The sequence below is a fragment of the Paramisgurnus dabryanus genome, chromosome 7 (genome assembly GCF_030506205.2).
Source record: "Paramisgurnus dabryanus chromosome 7, PD_genome_1.1, whole genome shotgun sequence".
Classification (NCBI taxonomy): domain Eukaryota; kingdom Metazoa; phylum Chordata; class Actinopteri; order Cypriniformes; family Cobitidae; genus Paramisgurnus; species Paramisgurnus dabryanus.
Genome location: NC_133343.1, coordinates 24,720,124 through 24,738,587, shown reverse-complemented (window position 1 = coordinate 24,738,587; position 18,464 = coordinate 24,720,124). Strand labels below are relative to the sequence as shown.

The window sequence follows — 18,464 nt, the reverse complement described above, 5'->3', positions numbered from 1 at the left end:
CCTCATAAATATAAGCATTTCCAAATGCCTCAACTTTTAAAAATATATGCCTTAAATGAAGAATGTTTAATTTGACAACATTATAAGCAGACTGCAATCGTAACTAAATCTGTGCTGGGCACAGGTTGGCAGTAAAGTATCCCTTAATAAGGCTTGTTTATGGTTCTGGTAAAATGAACAGGATTTCAGCTCTGCAATGGTGAGTGAGCAGAGATGACTGGGGCAGCTGAGAGAGAAAGAAAGAAAAAGAGAGAAGGAAGAAGTAAAAAGAGATGACATGTTTAGGAAAGAGAGAGAGCATAACCCGCCTTACTGGGGTTCTGGGATAATTGGGTGACAGAATAAGACAAACTCCAGCCAGAGATTATTTTACTGGAGAGTGAAAATCTCATGTAGTGTAATGAATAGACAAAAGTTTGACTTTATTAAGATTGCAAAAGTTACAAAAATGTTCGTTTTGAAGAGGCTGCATGTTGAATTTGCTATTAGTGACGACGGTGACTGTTACATATAACTGAAAGCAATAACTCATTGCTCATGCACTTGTCGCTTAGTGACGTACAGAAATCCATATTTAAACATACATTTTTGGAAAAAGTTCAAAATAATAAACAAGTATAATTTTTTTATTTTTATTTCTTAACCTCCTAAGACCTGCAGGGCTCAACATAAAGGACTGCCTGGTGGCCTGGGGCTTCGCTCTCAGTCACTAAAATATATTTCTGCCTGTGGCCGTTTTTTCTGTATGTATTCTTATGAAATATTACCATTGAGACACATTTAAAGCGTTTCTCCTACCTTATTGGTTGTTGTGGACGCTGTTGCGTGTTACATCGGCTGGTAGAGCAAGAGACGTTAAGACAGTAGCGCCCTCTAATTATGAGGCCAAACGAAATCGAAGCAGAAAATTACTTGGGTAAAACATGACAAAATAAATAATGCAAATGTTTTCCAGTTTGCCGTCAGTTTCCAGGTGAAGCAGAAAGTCGGGAGCCTTTGTCGTTGGAACAAGCAACTAACGTGAACAAAACCTCGAAGCCGCATGCTGTCTAATGCAGTGTTCACACCAGACGCTGTAGACGCAGCAAGCGCCAGTTATTTACATGTTAAGTCAATGCAAAGATGCGATTAGGCATCCTGTGGCACAGTACACGTGGTAAGCGTGGCGCGAATTGAGCATTGCCGCTGGAAACACACAAGTTAAAAAATCTGTACTTGGGTGGAATTCCACACCGCGTTAACCAATCAGGACCTTGCTGAAGTAGTGACGTGATTACAGGAAGCGAGCGGAGAGGCAGAGTCTTACGGCGCATTCACACGGGGCGTAAGCGTTGACCCTTCCCATTCACTTTTAATGGGTGACGTCAAGCGTTGGCGAACTGAATTGTGGATCCGTCGGCGCCGCGTCAGTGCCGTCGCTCGCGGCAGAAGTTAAACATTTCTCAACTTTTCAAGCGGCAACGCGTGCGTCAGCCAATCATATCACATTTTGCAAATAACCTAGGCAGAGCCAGCCAATTACGTTTATGGAAGGCCGGAGCTTGTGTTGCGGCCACAGTGATTGGCTGTCGGCCACGCTTCAGACAAGCCTTCCGTTAAGCGTTAACGCTTACGCCCCGTGTGAATGTACGGTTAGCGGAGTCGCAGAAGCCCCTCCCATGACGCAAATTTCCATTCCAAATGAATAAAATTTCACACGCAGCTTTCACTTGCGAATGAAGTGAGTGAACTTAAATGTTCAAGCGCCCAACTACGTGCGCATAGCGCGTTTTTGCCGCCTCTACCGTGGCTGATGGGAATGCACCATAAAAGGGTGAATAAAAAACCTTTATCTGGTCCACTGAACTTTATTGCCAACTGTCTTAACAAATAATGAAAAAAATGTATATTATATTATATTTGACTTTTGAATAATATTTTAAATATGTGACACTGAAATCTTTTTTTGGCAGGACAAGTAAAAACCTGAACCACTGACCGGGCCAGTATAAAAAAATATTTGCGTTGAGCCCTTTGCAGTATTATATCCCACGGGCCTGTTAAATATTTTATTCTGATTGGTTGAGAAATGTTTCATGGGTATGCATTATTTCTCAATAACCGCACACCTGATCTGTCAAATGTCTTAAAATAACCACTGGAGCAATGTCTTTGGTAACCGTGGTATAAGAGTAATAATTGACTCCGTCCTTTGAATTATTAGAAAATAATGCACACATCTGCCTCGCGTCATGTATTAGCACCTTGGATTGGGTGTGCATTATTTTTTAATAATTCAATGGTCTGTCGTTAATTATTCCTCACCTATAAATATGTGGTACTATTGGTAAAAATGTGTAGTGGAGTAGAGAATGACAGTCAGGGTAAATGCAGTCTGATGTGATGTGAGGTTCAGAGTAAATCCAAAAGTCCTTTAAATTTTCATTGTATGTTGTAAACAGCATTAAATTTTTTTTTTTTCGGCATCTGTATTTTGGTTATGAAGGTACACACTTTATAACTAACCTCTTTTTTCTGTAAATATTACTTTTTTTGTAATAAATCATCTTTGTTTTACAAACATTTGTACTGTTTGAAACAAACAAATATCACTGCTTGACTAAACAGCGCTTAATTACAATAATCTTGCATTCTCTTTTCATGTCAACTATTTATTTCTTTTTTCTATTCTTCAAAAGTTGCCTTGTGAGCTGCTGTGTTTTTGCCTTCGTTACTATAACCAAAACAGCAGCTGCTGGCATGCAACCGTGCCACTTCATTTCACTTCACTGAGGTCACTTCAATTTTTTCATTTCAATAACGTATTCTCCAATGCTTTAGCAGGCTTTTTTCACATACTGAAACGGTCCTATAATGAGCCCCTGTGAGGAGCAGGCGTGATTGTAGTAAGAAGGACAACAGCTTTATGATGCAACTTTCGCATTTTATCATTGCGAGGCGAAGCAATTCAATCCCGCATAGAGCAAATAAAACAGGAAGTATACTTTTATAAATAAAAGCCTGAGCTTCGGCTATTCAAGATACTGTCAGTATGACAACATTTAAGTCTGAATGAATCTTTTGGAAACCTCACCAATGTGAAGATTGTGATCTTTATCCACGAAACCACATAACAACTACAAGCATTTTCCTCTGTGAACAATTAAGCTTGCAGGAATTATTTTAAATGATCAAAAAAATTTGTTGGTTCCTAGCTAGAGATGAAAAGCTGCTCTGATTATTAAATCTGGGCTGCGGTTAGAGGGCTGAACAAAATCGCTTTCTGGCAAGAATGACAGGAGCGATTATGCATCCTCACGACGTAACTACAGTATCATCAACAAAGCACCATCCACTGACACTATCATTGTCGTGTCATAAAAACCCTTCCGCTTGTATTGTAAACCATGTCAGTGAGAAACAGATTGCGAGTCGTTGACTCATCGGGGGTTTTCGCACTTTGAAGAAATTTATGTAAAAAATGCAAAAGACTCTCCAAGCGAAATAAAACCATTAGTTTGTGGTTTGAAATCCTGCTGAAGTACATCATCCCCCCCCGTTAGCATAGCTACATGAAACAGTGCTGAAAACCAACTTCCTAATGACACTCTCTAAGACATTATCATCTAAAGACAATCTCATGTGCATCTTAAATTAGTAGAGTATCCGTTAGCATACATTTGAATAACATTCAAATGTAGAGAAAGAAAGATTACCAAACAACAGATCGTGACATTTGCTGTGATCATATACAGTACTGTGCAAAAGTCTTAGGCCACCATCACAAAGTTTTAATGTCCATCCATGTTTATTGTTCATTCTTTTTTTAAGATACAAACAAAAAATACAGGAAATATGTACACAAAATTAAAAACAAAACAATTTCCAAAGCTAAATGTCTTCTTTAGGCATCAGTCAGTATTTAGTGTGACCTCTCTTGGCACGAATCTTGAGCTTTTTTTGAGGAGACTGAAGTCCTGAAGTCAATCGATTAGAATTAGAAATTAGGATTACATTTCATTTAGGTTTAAGAGATCCTGCAGCTGCCCACTATTGCTCAAGTGGAAGGGGAGTTTGCCCTTAACCGGTCCAAACTCAGAAGACCTCCGTGGGTAAGTTAGAACGTGTTGAAGGATCGAAAATACATTTTGGTTTAAAAATAACAAAAATTATGACTTTATTCAGTATTGTCTACTCTTCCGGTTCTGATGTGAATCGCATTCATGAGACTAAAGTCACGTGACTGCAGTGATGCCGATGACGTACGACGCAGCAGACGTGTTATCTGGTGAGCCCCAGCTGATTTTTGTTTTGTGCAACCGGGCTTCGTTTACAGTCTGAGGGAGCATGCTGTAAGTTTGAAAAAAAAAAAACTTAGCAAATATGTCTTAGGATAACACGTCATCCGTGTCACTGCAGTCACGTGACTTTAGCCTTGTGCACACCCTTTACAACAGAACCGGAAGATTAGACAATGCTGAATAAATTCGTAATTTTTGTTATTTTTTGACCATAATGTATTTTCGATGCTTCAACACATTCTAACTGACCCACTGATGTCACGTGGACTACTTTGATGATTTTTTTATTACCTTTCTAGACATGGACAGTATATCGTACATAGATTTTCAATGAAGGGTCAACAAGCTCTCGGACTAAATCGTAAACATCTTAAACTGTGTTTCGAAGATGAATGGAGGTCTTCCAAGTTTGGAACAACATGAGGGTGAGTCATTAATGACATTATTTTCATTTTTGGGTGAACTATCCCTTTAATACTACATACAAGCTTCTTGTATTTTCTGGTTGTATTCTAATAAAGAGACTAATAAATAATTATATATGATCACTCTACCATTGCCAAAACAACAAATCTAATGGTAGCATAGTGGCCTAAGACTTTTGCACAGTACTGTATATATCTTTAAAGGCACACAAGGCAAGTCTGAGTATTATTTCTCTACTAGCTCCCCCTAGTGTCTGGGAGTAAATGCGTTCTATATCTAAGACTATACGAGACTGAAGGACACCGGGTCGGATACAGCGAACTTGCAAGTGGGGTATTCTTCCTACAGACGGTAGGGGCGGGCGAGAGAGTCTTCATTCGTCATGTAATGAGTCATTTTACCATATACTGTACCGACTTACGAAGATGATTTATTAACATAAAAATGCTGCCTTGTGTCCCTTTAAAATATATGACCATCTATACAGTATGTGGAATTGCATACAGGTACTGTATGTAGTAGATGTGTGTTTCAGCTGTGTTTGACTTATGTATTTATATGGACAGAAAGGAAGAGGGGTAATATTCCAGATGGAATGGACTGACAGGATGAAAGCTATTCTGAGATCAAGAGCAATGTCTGAGGAAGGAAAATTAACAGATAAGAGAGAACGAGAGAGAGAAAGAGGAAATTGGACCCTTTTACATCCAAGAAAGGTCCATGCAACTTCCTGTCATACCTCAAAAACAGTTGAAGATCTATACATTTTAATTCTGAAGCCTCAACATTATACTAGACTGCAAAAAAATCAAAGAGGTGGTTTATCAGCTGTTTTTGAAGGTTTGATTGTGTTAATGGGGTGCTCACACTGGTTAGCTGGCCCAGTGTGTTGCGATTTGCTATCCACCTACCGCACTTTGTCTAGAAACATCACGTTACTTACCATTATGTTGCATGCACAAATATTATCTTTTCAGTTTGAGCCCAAATCGACCCAGGGAATATAAGTGAAAGAGGTCGAGCAGAACCTGTGCAAGCACAGATCTTACAGGGCATTTCAGAATTGTATGTTTTTTGTTTGTAGTTGTCTTATACTTTTTAGATGTGATGTTTTGTGTAGGTATTATTTGATTAGGGACTGCGGATCTACAGTGATCGCTACTGGCATCGTTACTTTTGTCTTTATAGAACGAGTCTAGCCAAATATCTGTCACCAGAACTATAAAACCATTAGGAAAACAAACCATGGCTTTACTACAGTGGCCAAACAAACCACAAAACCATGTTTAGCATGCCTGTAGCTATAGGAGCATGGGAGTAAACACTACATAATAGCCAGAATCAAAGACTTATTGGTAAGTCTTTGATTTTGTGTCATGTCATGATTATAGAGGCTGTTTACACTTGGCATTAACATGCATTTCGTCGATCGGATCACAAGTGGACGACGTTAATGCCAGGTGTAAACGGTGTTCATAACGTTTTGAACGCGTCCACTTTCGACCAATTTCAACCACACCCAGAGGTAGTCGAAACCACTTTCGATCGGATTGCTTTGGAGTTGCGGAACGCAATGTGGTTGAATGTGTTCGAACTGCCACACGCGACCGCCTTCTCTCCGCCCATTTATCTAATCTGAGGTATTAAACACAAGTTTTACGTCTTTTTTTGACTTCTGGCGTGAACATACGGTGAACAGCCCTATTTTTAGCCTTTCATTGATAAAACTACTGCGGGTGTTCTCCGTAGTTTCGTTTTGAAAGCGTGAAAGTTGCGCGATCCTATTTCCTCAATTGCGCTGTAAATTCAGAGAAAGCTCTAACATACACACGACCAAAACTCTGTGCAGCATGTTTACTTGCTAAACAAGCAGTGGACTCCGACATAATATTTGTTTGCGTCCATATAAACTCATAATTACTCCCGCTCGCGTTTGAATGACAGCAGAGGGACTCGCCCACCGTCTCACGGACCGTCCCCTCACAGTATTCAGGACAGAAGTGGTCGAAAGTGGACAAAAGAGACGGATTTAAATACCAGGTGTAAACGTAATGTGTCTCTCTCGTCCACTTGTGATCCGATCGATGAAAACACATCTTAATACCAAGTGTAAACAGCCCCAAAAAGGTGTCATGTCAGTCTTATGAACACCCCTTCAAGTAAAGTGTTACAAATAATTTACACTGATCACACAAACCCTAACATTCGAAGTTTTATAGGCATTTGTCAGATAAGTATAAATTAGCATTTAGCTAACTGGCTAGCAGAGCCAAACAGCCCTTTGTTTACGCCCTGTTACAACATAAAAAGCAGACCAGCATGTCCTCAAGCCCTTTGTTGCTTGTTCATGGGGGAAATTTTGAGGTTTGTGATGTTACTAACCTAGGAGGAAGCTCACTATCTAGATGTTTGTTTGTAGTTTACGAGAAGCGATTTCTGTTAAAGAAAATATCTCCCTTTGCATTGACCTGACTATGCAGATGTTGTTTATCCACCAACAGCAACATATCACACTTACTGAAGTTAAAAAGGTGAAATCATAATTAAGGGCCCCTTTAAGCTGGGATTTGTTGTCCAGGTGCAGCACCAAATGCATGTTTGTGTGTTTTTACAGATTTACCCCTGTGTACTTGCTTTTTGGCAAACCTTTTTCGTTAAAACCTGAAATAACATCCCCTGCATCAAGGCACTTGTTCAGACCGTGATGTTTCTGTTCATAGCTGGTCCTGATGTGAGTGGGGGAAGAGCCAGAAAAGCTACAGATACCATTTAATGGACAGACCAGAAAAGAAGCCCCAGAGTGGGTGAGATAATCAGGCCGAGAGTGCATGTAGGAGAAGCACTGATAATTGAGCGTAGGAGAGAGAGAGAGGTGGGGAGAGAGAGAGAGGGGGGGAGATGGGGTGATTCTGTATTGGAAAATGGACTGGGTCCGAGTGATCTTTTGCTATTGCCCATTTGTGGCGGAACATGACATCTCAAAGAGGCTACAGAGCTCAAGGCTAAAGATTAATCTTCACAAGAGGAAGAGTGCATTTTAGCCTCTGGTAGAAGATTTTAGCCTATGAAAAATGCATGTTTTCGTTTTTGTTTAGCGTAGGCAGAATAAAGCTAGCGATGGTTCACAGGAGTCTGAAACACTGTTTCAATGGGTTTATGGATGCTTGCTTATGCATGTGGAACTTCTGTGACAAATTCACACATAGATTGACTCTGTTTCTTTAACTGTGGGTTTATTAGACCCTGTGGACCTTAAGAATTTAAACTCTCTTAAATTGCTCTCACCAGCTGATTTGTCTACTTTAAATGTCCACTTAAAATGTCCACTTTTGTCTACTTAAAATGTCCAACTGTGGGTGTTTACCACAAGAGAAATCTGTAATTTTCCCCTGAACATGTATAATTTCAACAAACTATCTAACTATTCGTTTTGTGCTGGAAATTCATTTCATATTAACTTGTGAAAGTCTACAAGTATACAGTACTATATAACAGTAGGTTGTGGTGAAAATTATCCTACACTCATTTTTTACACATTATTTTTTAAAACATTGGTGCAGTTTCTCGGGTAGGGTTCAGGTTAATTAAGAACTAGTCCTTATTTATATTAGGCCATTTAAGAAGTTTTTCAAAGCTTGCCTTTTCAAAAATCACTACAAGTGTGCATTTTAAGACAAAACAATGTCACCGATATATGCTACCATATCTCACGGCAAGTCCTGTTATAGTCAATTTTTTTATTAAGTTATTCGTGCTATTGACAGGATTTTCCGCTGTTTTTCATGCCACTGGAGCATGAATGTATTTTTCGTGTAATCCAGCACAAACTTCTATAAACAGTTTTTGTGTCTGTGGCATGACTTTCTTTATCATGTCTTTTTATTATTTTTTCTCAAAGTTTTTTCCTATTTTTATCATTTTCACTTGGGGTTAGATTCGGGGTTTGCGTTAGAATGTAATTTTATGCATTGGTTTCTACATGTTTTTCTTTTTCTTTTAAAACTATTCTCGCCTGGAGTTGGGGTTTGGGTAAGGATGTCGCAGAAAGCAACCCAGTCTCACCCTATGGCGTCAATATTTGACGACACTTGACCATGCGTCAATATGTTGACGCGGAGGGTATACCTTTCGCGTCATTTTTTGACGAACTGGGGACTTCAATACTATTACGTCCGTTGCATTCTCTTTCCTATTTTCTTACCATTTTCGCGTCGGTTTAGGGTTAGATTTACATAATGACATCCCTACCCAAACCTAACTCTAACCCCAACGCCAGGTGACAACTGTTTAATTTCGCGTACCTAACTCTAACCCCAACGCCAGGTGACAACTGTTTAATTTCGCGTACACTGTTTAATTTTGCGTAATCTAACCCTAAACCGACGCGAAAATGGTAAGAAAATAGGAAAGAGAATGCAACGGACGTAATAGTATTGAAGTCCCCAGTTCGTCAAAAAATGACGCGAAAGGTATACCCTCCGCGTCAACATATTGACGCATGGTCAAGTGTCGTCAAATATTGACGCCATGGGGAGAGACTGTGTAGCAGAAAGTGATTCTAACCCCAACCCCAAGCAACAATGGTAAAAAACATGGTACACAAAGTAAACAATGGTAAATATAAAATTACATGATAACTCTTTTCACGCCAGCGTTAAAAAAAAAAAAAAATTTACAAAAGTTTAATGACTACCAGAAAATGTTCTTCTTACAATATATAAACATATATCATATATCAAATGAAAGAATGATTCATCCTACCTTCATTACTTCTCTTTTTATCACCTCAAATACGGGTAGGTTTTTTTCAAAAACCAAATTTTGAGCCAAAAGCTGAGATAATTGCATTTTTGTGAAGGATTTTTAATAGAGATCAGATTCAGAGTGATTCTCAAAACTTACGTGGACATACAGCTGTTTCCCTAGGGCGATACTTCTGGGTTTTATAAGTCACGGATAATAGCGGTATTGCGGAAAGCCGGAAATACTCGTCATTGGCAGGGAAGCGTTATCTCTTAAGTTAAAACTCGTCAATGGCGGGGAAAGAGTTAAAAAAGTTAACCTAAAATACACACAGATATGTGTGTATTTAAGACAACGCATTTAGTTTGTTGTCCCTAAACTAACACAGATTGTGTTGTTTTTAACACATCTGTTCTAAGAGTGTACTTGACAGGTTATAAATCATATTCACACAATATTTAAAACATAATTTGTTTAACTTTGTTTACATGAGCCAGTGATTCTTAAACTGTGGGACAGGCCCAAGTTGTGGGGCATAAAAAGGTGCCAGGGGACCCCAGTTTTATAACATTTTTATAAATACATCAATTTATCATAAATTCTGTGTAATTAAACATCAGACAAATATTGCTACCAACTAACCACAGGCATTACACAGTATAATTTAATATGTTATGTTTAAGCCCTAAAAAGACAATAAAATAGTGAAACACAGTGGAAACCTTTTCTGCAGTGTACAATTAAACTGATTCACTGTGTGCCACTGAATGCCAGATCAGTGCAGAGCGCATCTGTATGCACAACAAGGTACAATATTGATTTTTGAGCTATTCTAAGAGCTCGTGTAAACACGAAATCGTTTAGACTGGGAATGTCTTCCACAAAAGCACACATGAGACTCCAGTTGAACCATATTGAATTCAAGCATCATTGCTCTAGCCATGCCTGTTTAAAATCTAGAGGTCAACTATGATTTATGGCTTGCCATCTGCTTATCATCCGCAACCAGATATGGCTGCATTTTTTTTTAATAATGCGAGGCAAGGTCAGGTAGCACCACATCACTGTTCTTTACAAGGGGTCTTTACTCCGTTGATCTTGCCCTTCCTGATACAGCATAAATCTGATAAGAACCCCTGAAAGAATTGCTAAACAGGATTATTCTCCTATAGGCCACAATTGCCCCATGCGGCCCAGTTCACGGTGCACTATGAAACCGAAAGCCTGAAAGATTATACAAAAGAACGCAGTCGATATGTGGATTGCGGCTGAAAGACAGCCAGGTAAGCCAAAAAAATCTCAACTCATTAATATTGAACTTTGGAGGAACAAGGTTCATTTTAATACCAAATGCTCTGCTTCCGTGGTTGGCCTGAGGCTCACAATGCCCTTGATGTGGGACTTATTGGGCCGGCCAGACTTACCTAGAGGAACATCTTATTACTCAGATGATTTAATTTTCAATGATGAGTTATTGAAATATCAACTTTGTTTCAAAAACCTTTTAGGACTTATGCATGATAAGGTGGGTGGTTTTCATTACTTCAACTTTCGGAAACAAATGTACCAATTTGATTTTAACATGTTAAAGTTCATCCAAATATGAAAATTCGGAGTTAATCTACCAATGTCCTCCAAAAGTACAATGAAGTACTTATACTACTATGAGTTGAGTGCATTTTTTTGTTCCCTTAGTATAAAGGGTTATTTTAGCCAAGGATTTTGTGATTATTTATTCAACCTTGTGTCATTAAAATCTTCTATACACTCTTAAAAATAAAGGTGCTTAAAATGTTCTTCACAACAATGGTATGGAAGAACCATTTTTTGTTTAAAAAAAAAAAAAAACATTTAAAGGTGACATAGAATGATTGAACGGGGTATTTATCCTTGTTCTGTGATGTGACATGTAGACAAAAGATTTTTTGTTTGGGTCTGTAATGCCTTAGAAGCTTCCTAAAAACCTCTCTCAGATAGCTCTATTAGGGTGGGGGATTTTAAACAAGTGGTTTTGCACCTATTTGGCTCCCCCTACTGGCTTAATTTGCAATCTCATTACTGATTGGCTGACTTTGCTGCCACTCAAAAAATGTAGGCAATTAATTTAAAGTGGAGGGGCAGTGAGATGCCTGTGATGTCATAAGAATCAGTTTTTCAGATTGGGCCGCTTTCTGGCTGACATTTCTAAAAGAGGAATTTCTATGAGACTGAGATGTTTAGCATGTTTAGCACTTTTTGTATGTTCGTGAATGCTACCATTAGACTACCATTATTCAACAAAGACAAGGTAAAAATGGTTTTTCATTCTCTGTCCCCTTTAAAGGTTCTTAGAAGAACAAATTCTTTAATACCTTTAATAATCTAAATGATCTTTCTTCACTACAAAGGACTTTTAAACAACTTTTACTGCAGTTTAAATACTGTAGATTCTTTATTGATTACTGAAACGTTTGTAAAAGTCTGCACCCACATTTTAACGCAATAATACAAAAAACACAAGCTATAATAAATAAAATGGCAGGATTCATTCATTTTGGAAACACTGACCTGACATGCAGATGAAAATATGTATCCTTTAAATATCCTATTTTACGGCAGGCCATATTCGAGGTAAACAACCTAATTATAACCGCATTTCCATTCCAGGCAAGCACATGTCCATGGGCAATAACTCTCTCACACGCTGATGCTCATTTTGGTCAAAAAGGCACCGTGTTTGCAATAATAATCAGTATTCATGCACCATGCATGCTCGGCATATGCTCGCCCATATGCTTGAAATCTACAGCAAGGATTTGTAACAGTTTACTTTAAAAAAAATTAATTGACAACAATATCCAGTTTGCCAAACGAGTACACAGATAAAAAGCAAAAGTTTATATCATTTACAATGCTGAACGAACAATGTTGTTTGTTGACAGTGGTAATTAAATGAAAATGAGGGCTGGGGGTTTTACTGAAAAAAAGCAATGTCAAACTAATGACATCCATCTACTAACCGCGATTTGTTGATACAGTGAATGAGAAACAGTTGGACAGGAAATCAAAGCTATAGATATGCTCTTAAACATGATTAAGCCCTGGAACTAAGCTCATTTGGAATAATAAAGAATGGGATTAAGGGAAGACGATTGAATTTGGAAAAAGTGTCATATTGAAATCCCCAGAAATCTTTTAATGAAAAAGATATATACATACATTCCACTGTCTCTGGATATTTCTTTTAATAATTTAACTTTTTTATAAGTCACATTACAAAACACTGTGACAATCACACTGGATTTTTTAAAAATGTAATAAAAATGTGTTTGTTCAACTTATAAAAGTTATCTGGTTGCCTTAAAGGTCACATTCTTTCTGATCCCATTTTTTAAACCCTAGTTAGTGTGTATTGTTGCTATAATAGCATAAATAATACCTGTAAAATGATAAAGCTTAAAGTTGACTGCCAGGCGATATATTTTATTTAACAGAATTTGCCTTCCTAACGGCCGGATTGGACTACAGTCCTCTACTTCCTGCTTTAATGACATCAGTTGAATAGTTTTTTGACTAACCTGCGCCCACAGGAATACGTCAGTCGCCAGCGAAGCTAACGGCAAGCTAAGCTAACGGCAAGCTAAGCTGCTATCGAATCACAACACACTAAACAAGCAACACAATCAGAACTCGTTACGTATTCTGAAGAAGGGACTTCATAGAACAAGGAAGACATCAGCCTGTTTTGAGGACAGTGAAAACAGCGCTATACAGATAAGTAAATTGTAAAACCGCGGTTTTTACACGTGAAACATTAACACATGTTATATTGCGCACTGTAAGACAATCAAAGCTTCAAAACACAGAAAGAACAGGACATTTAACATTTTGAGTTCATTTAACTTAAAAATATTATTTGTGTAAAAATTGTTGTGTCAACTAATAGTTTTTAAAATGAATTAATTCAAAATATTAAGGCAACCAGGAACTTTTTTTAAATTGAACCAACTTTTTTACAGTGGAACGACTGCTAAAATGTTTCTCACCAACCTTACAACTAGCGGAGACTACGGTTGGATGGCACAATCTGTATTTTTTTGTAAAATACCTCTGCTGAAACAAATATTATAATATCCCAATTAGGTGCACATGATGATCTAGGTGCTAAAAACAGATGCATTCAATGCCAATTTTATGAGTTATTTAATAAGAGAAGTTATGTGGTGTAGTCATGCCAAATACTAAGTCCAACACTGGCATATTGGCACAGACTGTAGAGTTGGTTGGCACAGCTATAGCTTTAAGACAAAACCTTTTAAGATCAAAATGTCTATTTTATAACAAAACTCTGGGACATCATGCCATAGGTCTAGAAACTCTATATACCATCTATTGCAGATTATATGTACAGTATATGTTTGCATCATATCAGTTATGAATAATTCATCTTCTAAAATTACACTTCACGTGCCAACCAACCGCAAAACCAATGTGCCAGCTTTCCCACTCACACGCTTTTTATAAATGATATTTGCCAGCTGTCATATCACAGACTTATCAACATATAACACATATCCATTTACATAATTCAAATATGTTTTAGTAACATATTAGTAGTGTTTATAACATCAATTTACAGTATATTTTTGTGACAATATCTGATTATGAACCTTGTGTCAGACAGTCAACCTCCCACCCCATATAAACACCCCACTGCTTTCTCCCTATACTGTATAATGATATGCTAAACTTGGTAAATGGTAACACTACTGTACCAGTGAAATCAGTTTTATAACACATCAAATGTCTATCGGTTGTACAGAAAAGTCCTGTCATTGAAGTTTGTACTTTCTCTAAAGAACAACTTTAGCACAATCTCTGTGTCAAAACATCAAGGGGAACATAAATCATAACAGTACTGTGGTCTGAACTCACTTTTTTTTTTTAAACGAAACACATTTTTTCACCAAATAGATCTTGCATGAATCCCAACAGCACAAATGCTTTATAAATCTCACTTTGTGTGAGTGCTGTCTGAGTTATTCGTCAGAAAGGCTAGCAATAATAGACAGGTTGGTTTTCAGTGAAATCAAAAGCCTATCTGAATGTAGCCACTATTTCAGCCAACATGCAGAGCGATACAAATCCATTGCCGGTGCGTTTGGAGAAAAGCGCATAGTGTGTTTGAACAAGGCATTGATTTTCACAGTCATTACAGTCATTTTTTGCGCAGCTGTAAATGTGTAAAGAAACGCACAACGTTTAAGACTATGTGAAAGGACCATGAATAAATATATATTGAAAAGTTCTGTGTAAATATATAACATTTTCCTTCTACCTCCATTGTAACAAATATAACAGATAGAACAGATCAATTGAGTAAAATCTTTTCCATATAGCCTATTGTACACTCACCTAAAGGATTATTAGGAACACCTGTTCAATTTCTCATTAATGCAATTATCTAATCAACCAATCACATGGCAGTTGCTTCAATGCATTTAGGGGTGTGGTCCTGGTCAAGACAATCTCCTGAACTCCAAACTGAATGTCAGAATGGGAAAGAAAGGTGATTTAAGCAATTTTGAGCGTGGCATGGTTGTTGGTGCCAGAAGGGCCGGTCTGAGTATTTCACAATCTGCTCAGTTACTGGTACTTTCACCCACAACCATTTCTAGGGTTTACAAAGAATGGTGTGAAAAGGGAAAAACATCCAGTATGCGGCAGTCCTGTGGGCGAAAATGCCTTGTTGATGCTAGAGGTCAGAGGAGAATGGGCAGACTGATTCAAGCTGATAGAAGAGCAACTTTGACTGAAAAACCACTTGTTACAACCGAGGTATGCAGCAAAGCATTTGTAAAGCTACAACACGCACAACATTGAGGCGGATGGGCTACAACAGCAGAAGACCCCACCGGGTACCACTTATCTCCACTACAAATAGGATAAAGAGGCTACAATTTGTTTACCAAAATCGGACAGACTGGAAAAATGTTGCCTTGTCTGATGAGTCTAAATTTTTTTATACATTCAGATGGTAGAGTCGGAATTTGGTGTAAACAGAATGAGAACATGGATCCCTCATACCTTGTTTTTCATCTTTTAAATTCCACGACCTACCTGAGCATTGTTTCTGAACATGTCCATCCCTTTATGACCACCATGTACCCATCCTCTGATGGCTACTTCTAACAGGATAATGCACCATGTCACAAAGCTCAAATCATTTCAAATGGGTTTCTTGAACATGACAATGAGTTCCCTGTACTAAAATGGCCCCCCACAGTCACCAGATCTCAACCCAATACAGCATCTTAAAGATGGAACGGGAACGGGAGCTTCGTGCCCTGGATGTGCATCCCACAAATCTCCATCAACTGCAAGATGCTATCCTATCAATATGGGCCAAAATTTCTAAAGAATGCTTTCAGCACCTAGTTGAATCAATGCCACGTAGAATTAAGGCAGTTCTGAAGGCGAAAGGGGGTCAAACACAGTAGAAGTATGGTGTTCCTAATAATCCTTTAGGTGAGTGTATATACAGAATTGTGCAGATGTCTTAGGCCAGCATACCACAGTTAGATTTGTTGTTTTAGCAATAAACCATATAATTATTTCTCTGTTTCTTTATTAGAATACAACCACAGAAAATACAGGACATTTTTATGCGGTATTAAAAAAACCTAAGCTAAAGTGTCAAGTATTTAGTGTTACCTCCCTTTACACCTGAGCAATAACAGGAACCTGCAGGCTCTCTTACACTTAAAAGCTAAAGAAGACATTTTGCTCTTTAATTGTTTCTGTATTTTCTGTCTGCATCCTTAAAAAAGAGACTGAAAAATAAATATGCATGTATACAGACATATACATACATACATATTCTATATTATTTCTATATATCATTGCATTTGCATACCGTATGTATTGCTTCTTTCTGAATACCCAATATCCAACCCTCCTGTGAAGAGATGTCAGAAGATAATTAGCATTTATTAATCATTTACAAGCATTCTCAGATAGTGGACCTGTTGTGAGCAACGCAAGCTATCCTCTCTTTGCTGAGGCTCTCGAATAGGACAAAAAATTAACTATAAATACGATTTGGAACTTGGAACAAAACAAGAACAGTGGGACGTCGAGACAGTTTATCTCAGCGATTGATACCGCCGGTACTGCACTGGAGCATGAAATTGTCATTTGTTCTGCAAGCGTCGCATCAAATGAAAGTTAAAGGCTGCACGCTGGCAAAGGTCTAAACTCCGCTGGCAGCGAAAGAACCCATGGCTAATTATATCCATTCAATACAAATGGTATACCTACTAAACAGTGACATATCTGTAAAATGGCGGATGAAAAATGCATATACTGTAGATCTGTAACGCTAAATGATACCCATTACTAAGAACAGTCATGCAGTACGACATCACATCACATCTCACACACACACACACACACAGTAAATGTGCGCATTGCATCTGAGTTTATGTGCTAAAGAGAAAGCATTAGATGATGTAATGTATCCCATTTGAGAGATTACATTTTCACACAGACTTTTAAAGAACACATAAAGGGACAGTTTACTCAAAAATGAAATCATTTACCATTTAGTCAGTCAACCTTACATTGTTAACCAGTCAACCATATGCTGTTATTTTTATTTGTTCACAAAAGGAAAATTATAAACATCCATCCAAAAAGGGAACAGACCCAGGCCAAAATCTCAAGTGAGCTGTGTACTTGAGACAGTGAGTTAATGATAGCCCGATCAATCCGAGATGTGAATTACATCAACCAAGTCGTTGACAAGAACGATTTGTTAACAAATCAGAGCGATTTAATTCTCGAGCTGTTTCATCTCATTGACACAATGATCCTGTTATCGTGTTTACAGCTCACCAGAGGGAAAGATTATCAGCGAATAATGAATAAAATTGTAGTCTCTCTCGCGCACAAAGCTGTGACCGGCTACATAAACTGCTTAGACTAGTCTTACTATCATATATATTTGGACTGGTCATAACTTTTTAAAGTGGGGTGGACCTGTCAATTAAGTGGCCACGCCCTTAATTATGAACTTTAAGGCTTAATATAATTTAAATGGATTCACCCCCCTCAGAGTTGTCATAAAGGGCAAAATTAGCTATATAGACCAAAAACACTTTTTGTACCAGGCTGTAAACATATTTTCTACTGTAAAGTTGGGCATTTAACATGGGGGTCTATGGGAATTGACTCCCTTTTGGAGCCTGCCTCTAGTGGCCAGTCGATAAATTGCAGTTTAAGTCTCTTCCGTATTGGCTTTAACAGAGATCGGAAGGTTGCCCCTCAGGCTAAACATAAGCAAAAAAAAAAAACTGATGTATATATAACCAAGTATTTCTGTGCCTTAAGTCCGTAAGTCCTTGTATGGGCACTCAACAAACAGCAAAAATCAGAACAAGACCAAGGGCACGCCTATCAATGTCAAAACCGCAGTACTGGCAAGTAAAACTGCATCAAATGTCTGTGTTTTGTTGGCAATCGGCATAAAATTTAAAAAACACAAAATTATAGGTAATCAAAAGTTATGCATAATGCGATGATGTATTATGTATGTAGCATAGAGAATAGTTGTAAAATAGCACACAGATTGTATGCATCACTTTTGTGGTCCTTTAAGGAGCTTTTAACTATTATAGCAAAATTACTTTCATGCATTTGGCAGATGCTTTTATCCAAAGCGACAATTACCCCTAGTTGACACACAAGGCTTAAGACTAATCCAAGACTAAGACACATGTTGGAGCTGTCTCAAGTGAAATAACTTTTTTTCATTTATTTATTTATTTGATAGGGACAATGCACATTGATGAACATCTGCACTAAAGCAACAACAACAGACGTAAACATGCCGGATTATAGCCACAGGGCTAATTTACATCCATAGTCCCTAGACAGCACTTGCACTGACAGATCTTAAAATTACCCAATGCCATTGATTTGTCTCAAGATACAAACCAGTAACGTCATGTTTATAAAATATTTTTAAAGATCTTA

General features: G+C 37.9%; 1 protein-coding gene across 4 annotated transcripts in view; it reads right to left on the bottom strand.

Annotated features, from left to right (window-relative positions):
* Nucleotides 1–18,464, bottom strand: part of negr1 (neuronal growth regulator 1) — a 162,081-nt gene that overhangs the window by 24,261 nt on the left and 119,356 nt on the right. For 2 of the 4 annotated variants that reach the window (XM_065272597.2, XM_065272600.2), the window contains one exon: nucleotides 16,345–16,386. The exons of the other annotated variants lie outside the window; for them this stretch is intronic. In XM_065272597.2, coding sequence (XP_065128669.1) covers nucleotides 16,345–16,386 — 42 coding nt within the window. The remainder of the gene's footprint in view (nucleotides 1–16,344; nucleotides 16,387–18,464) is intronic. 4 annotated transcript variants of the gene reach the window in all.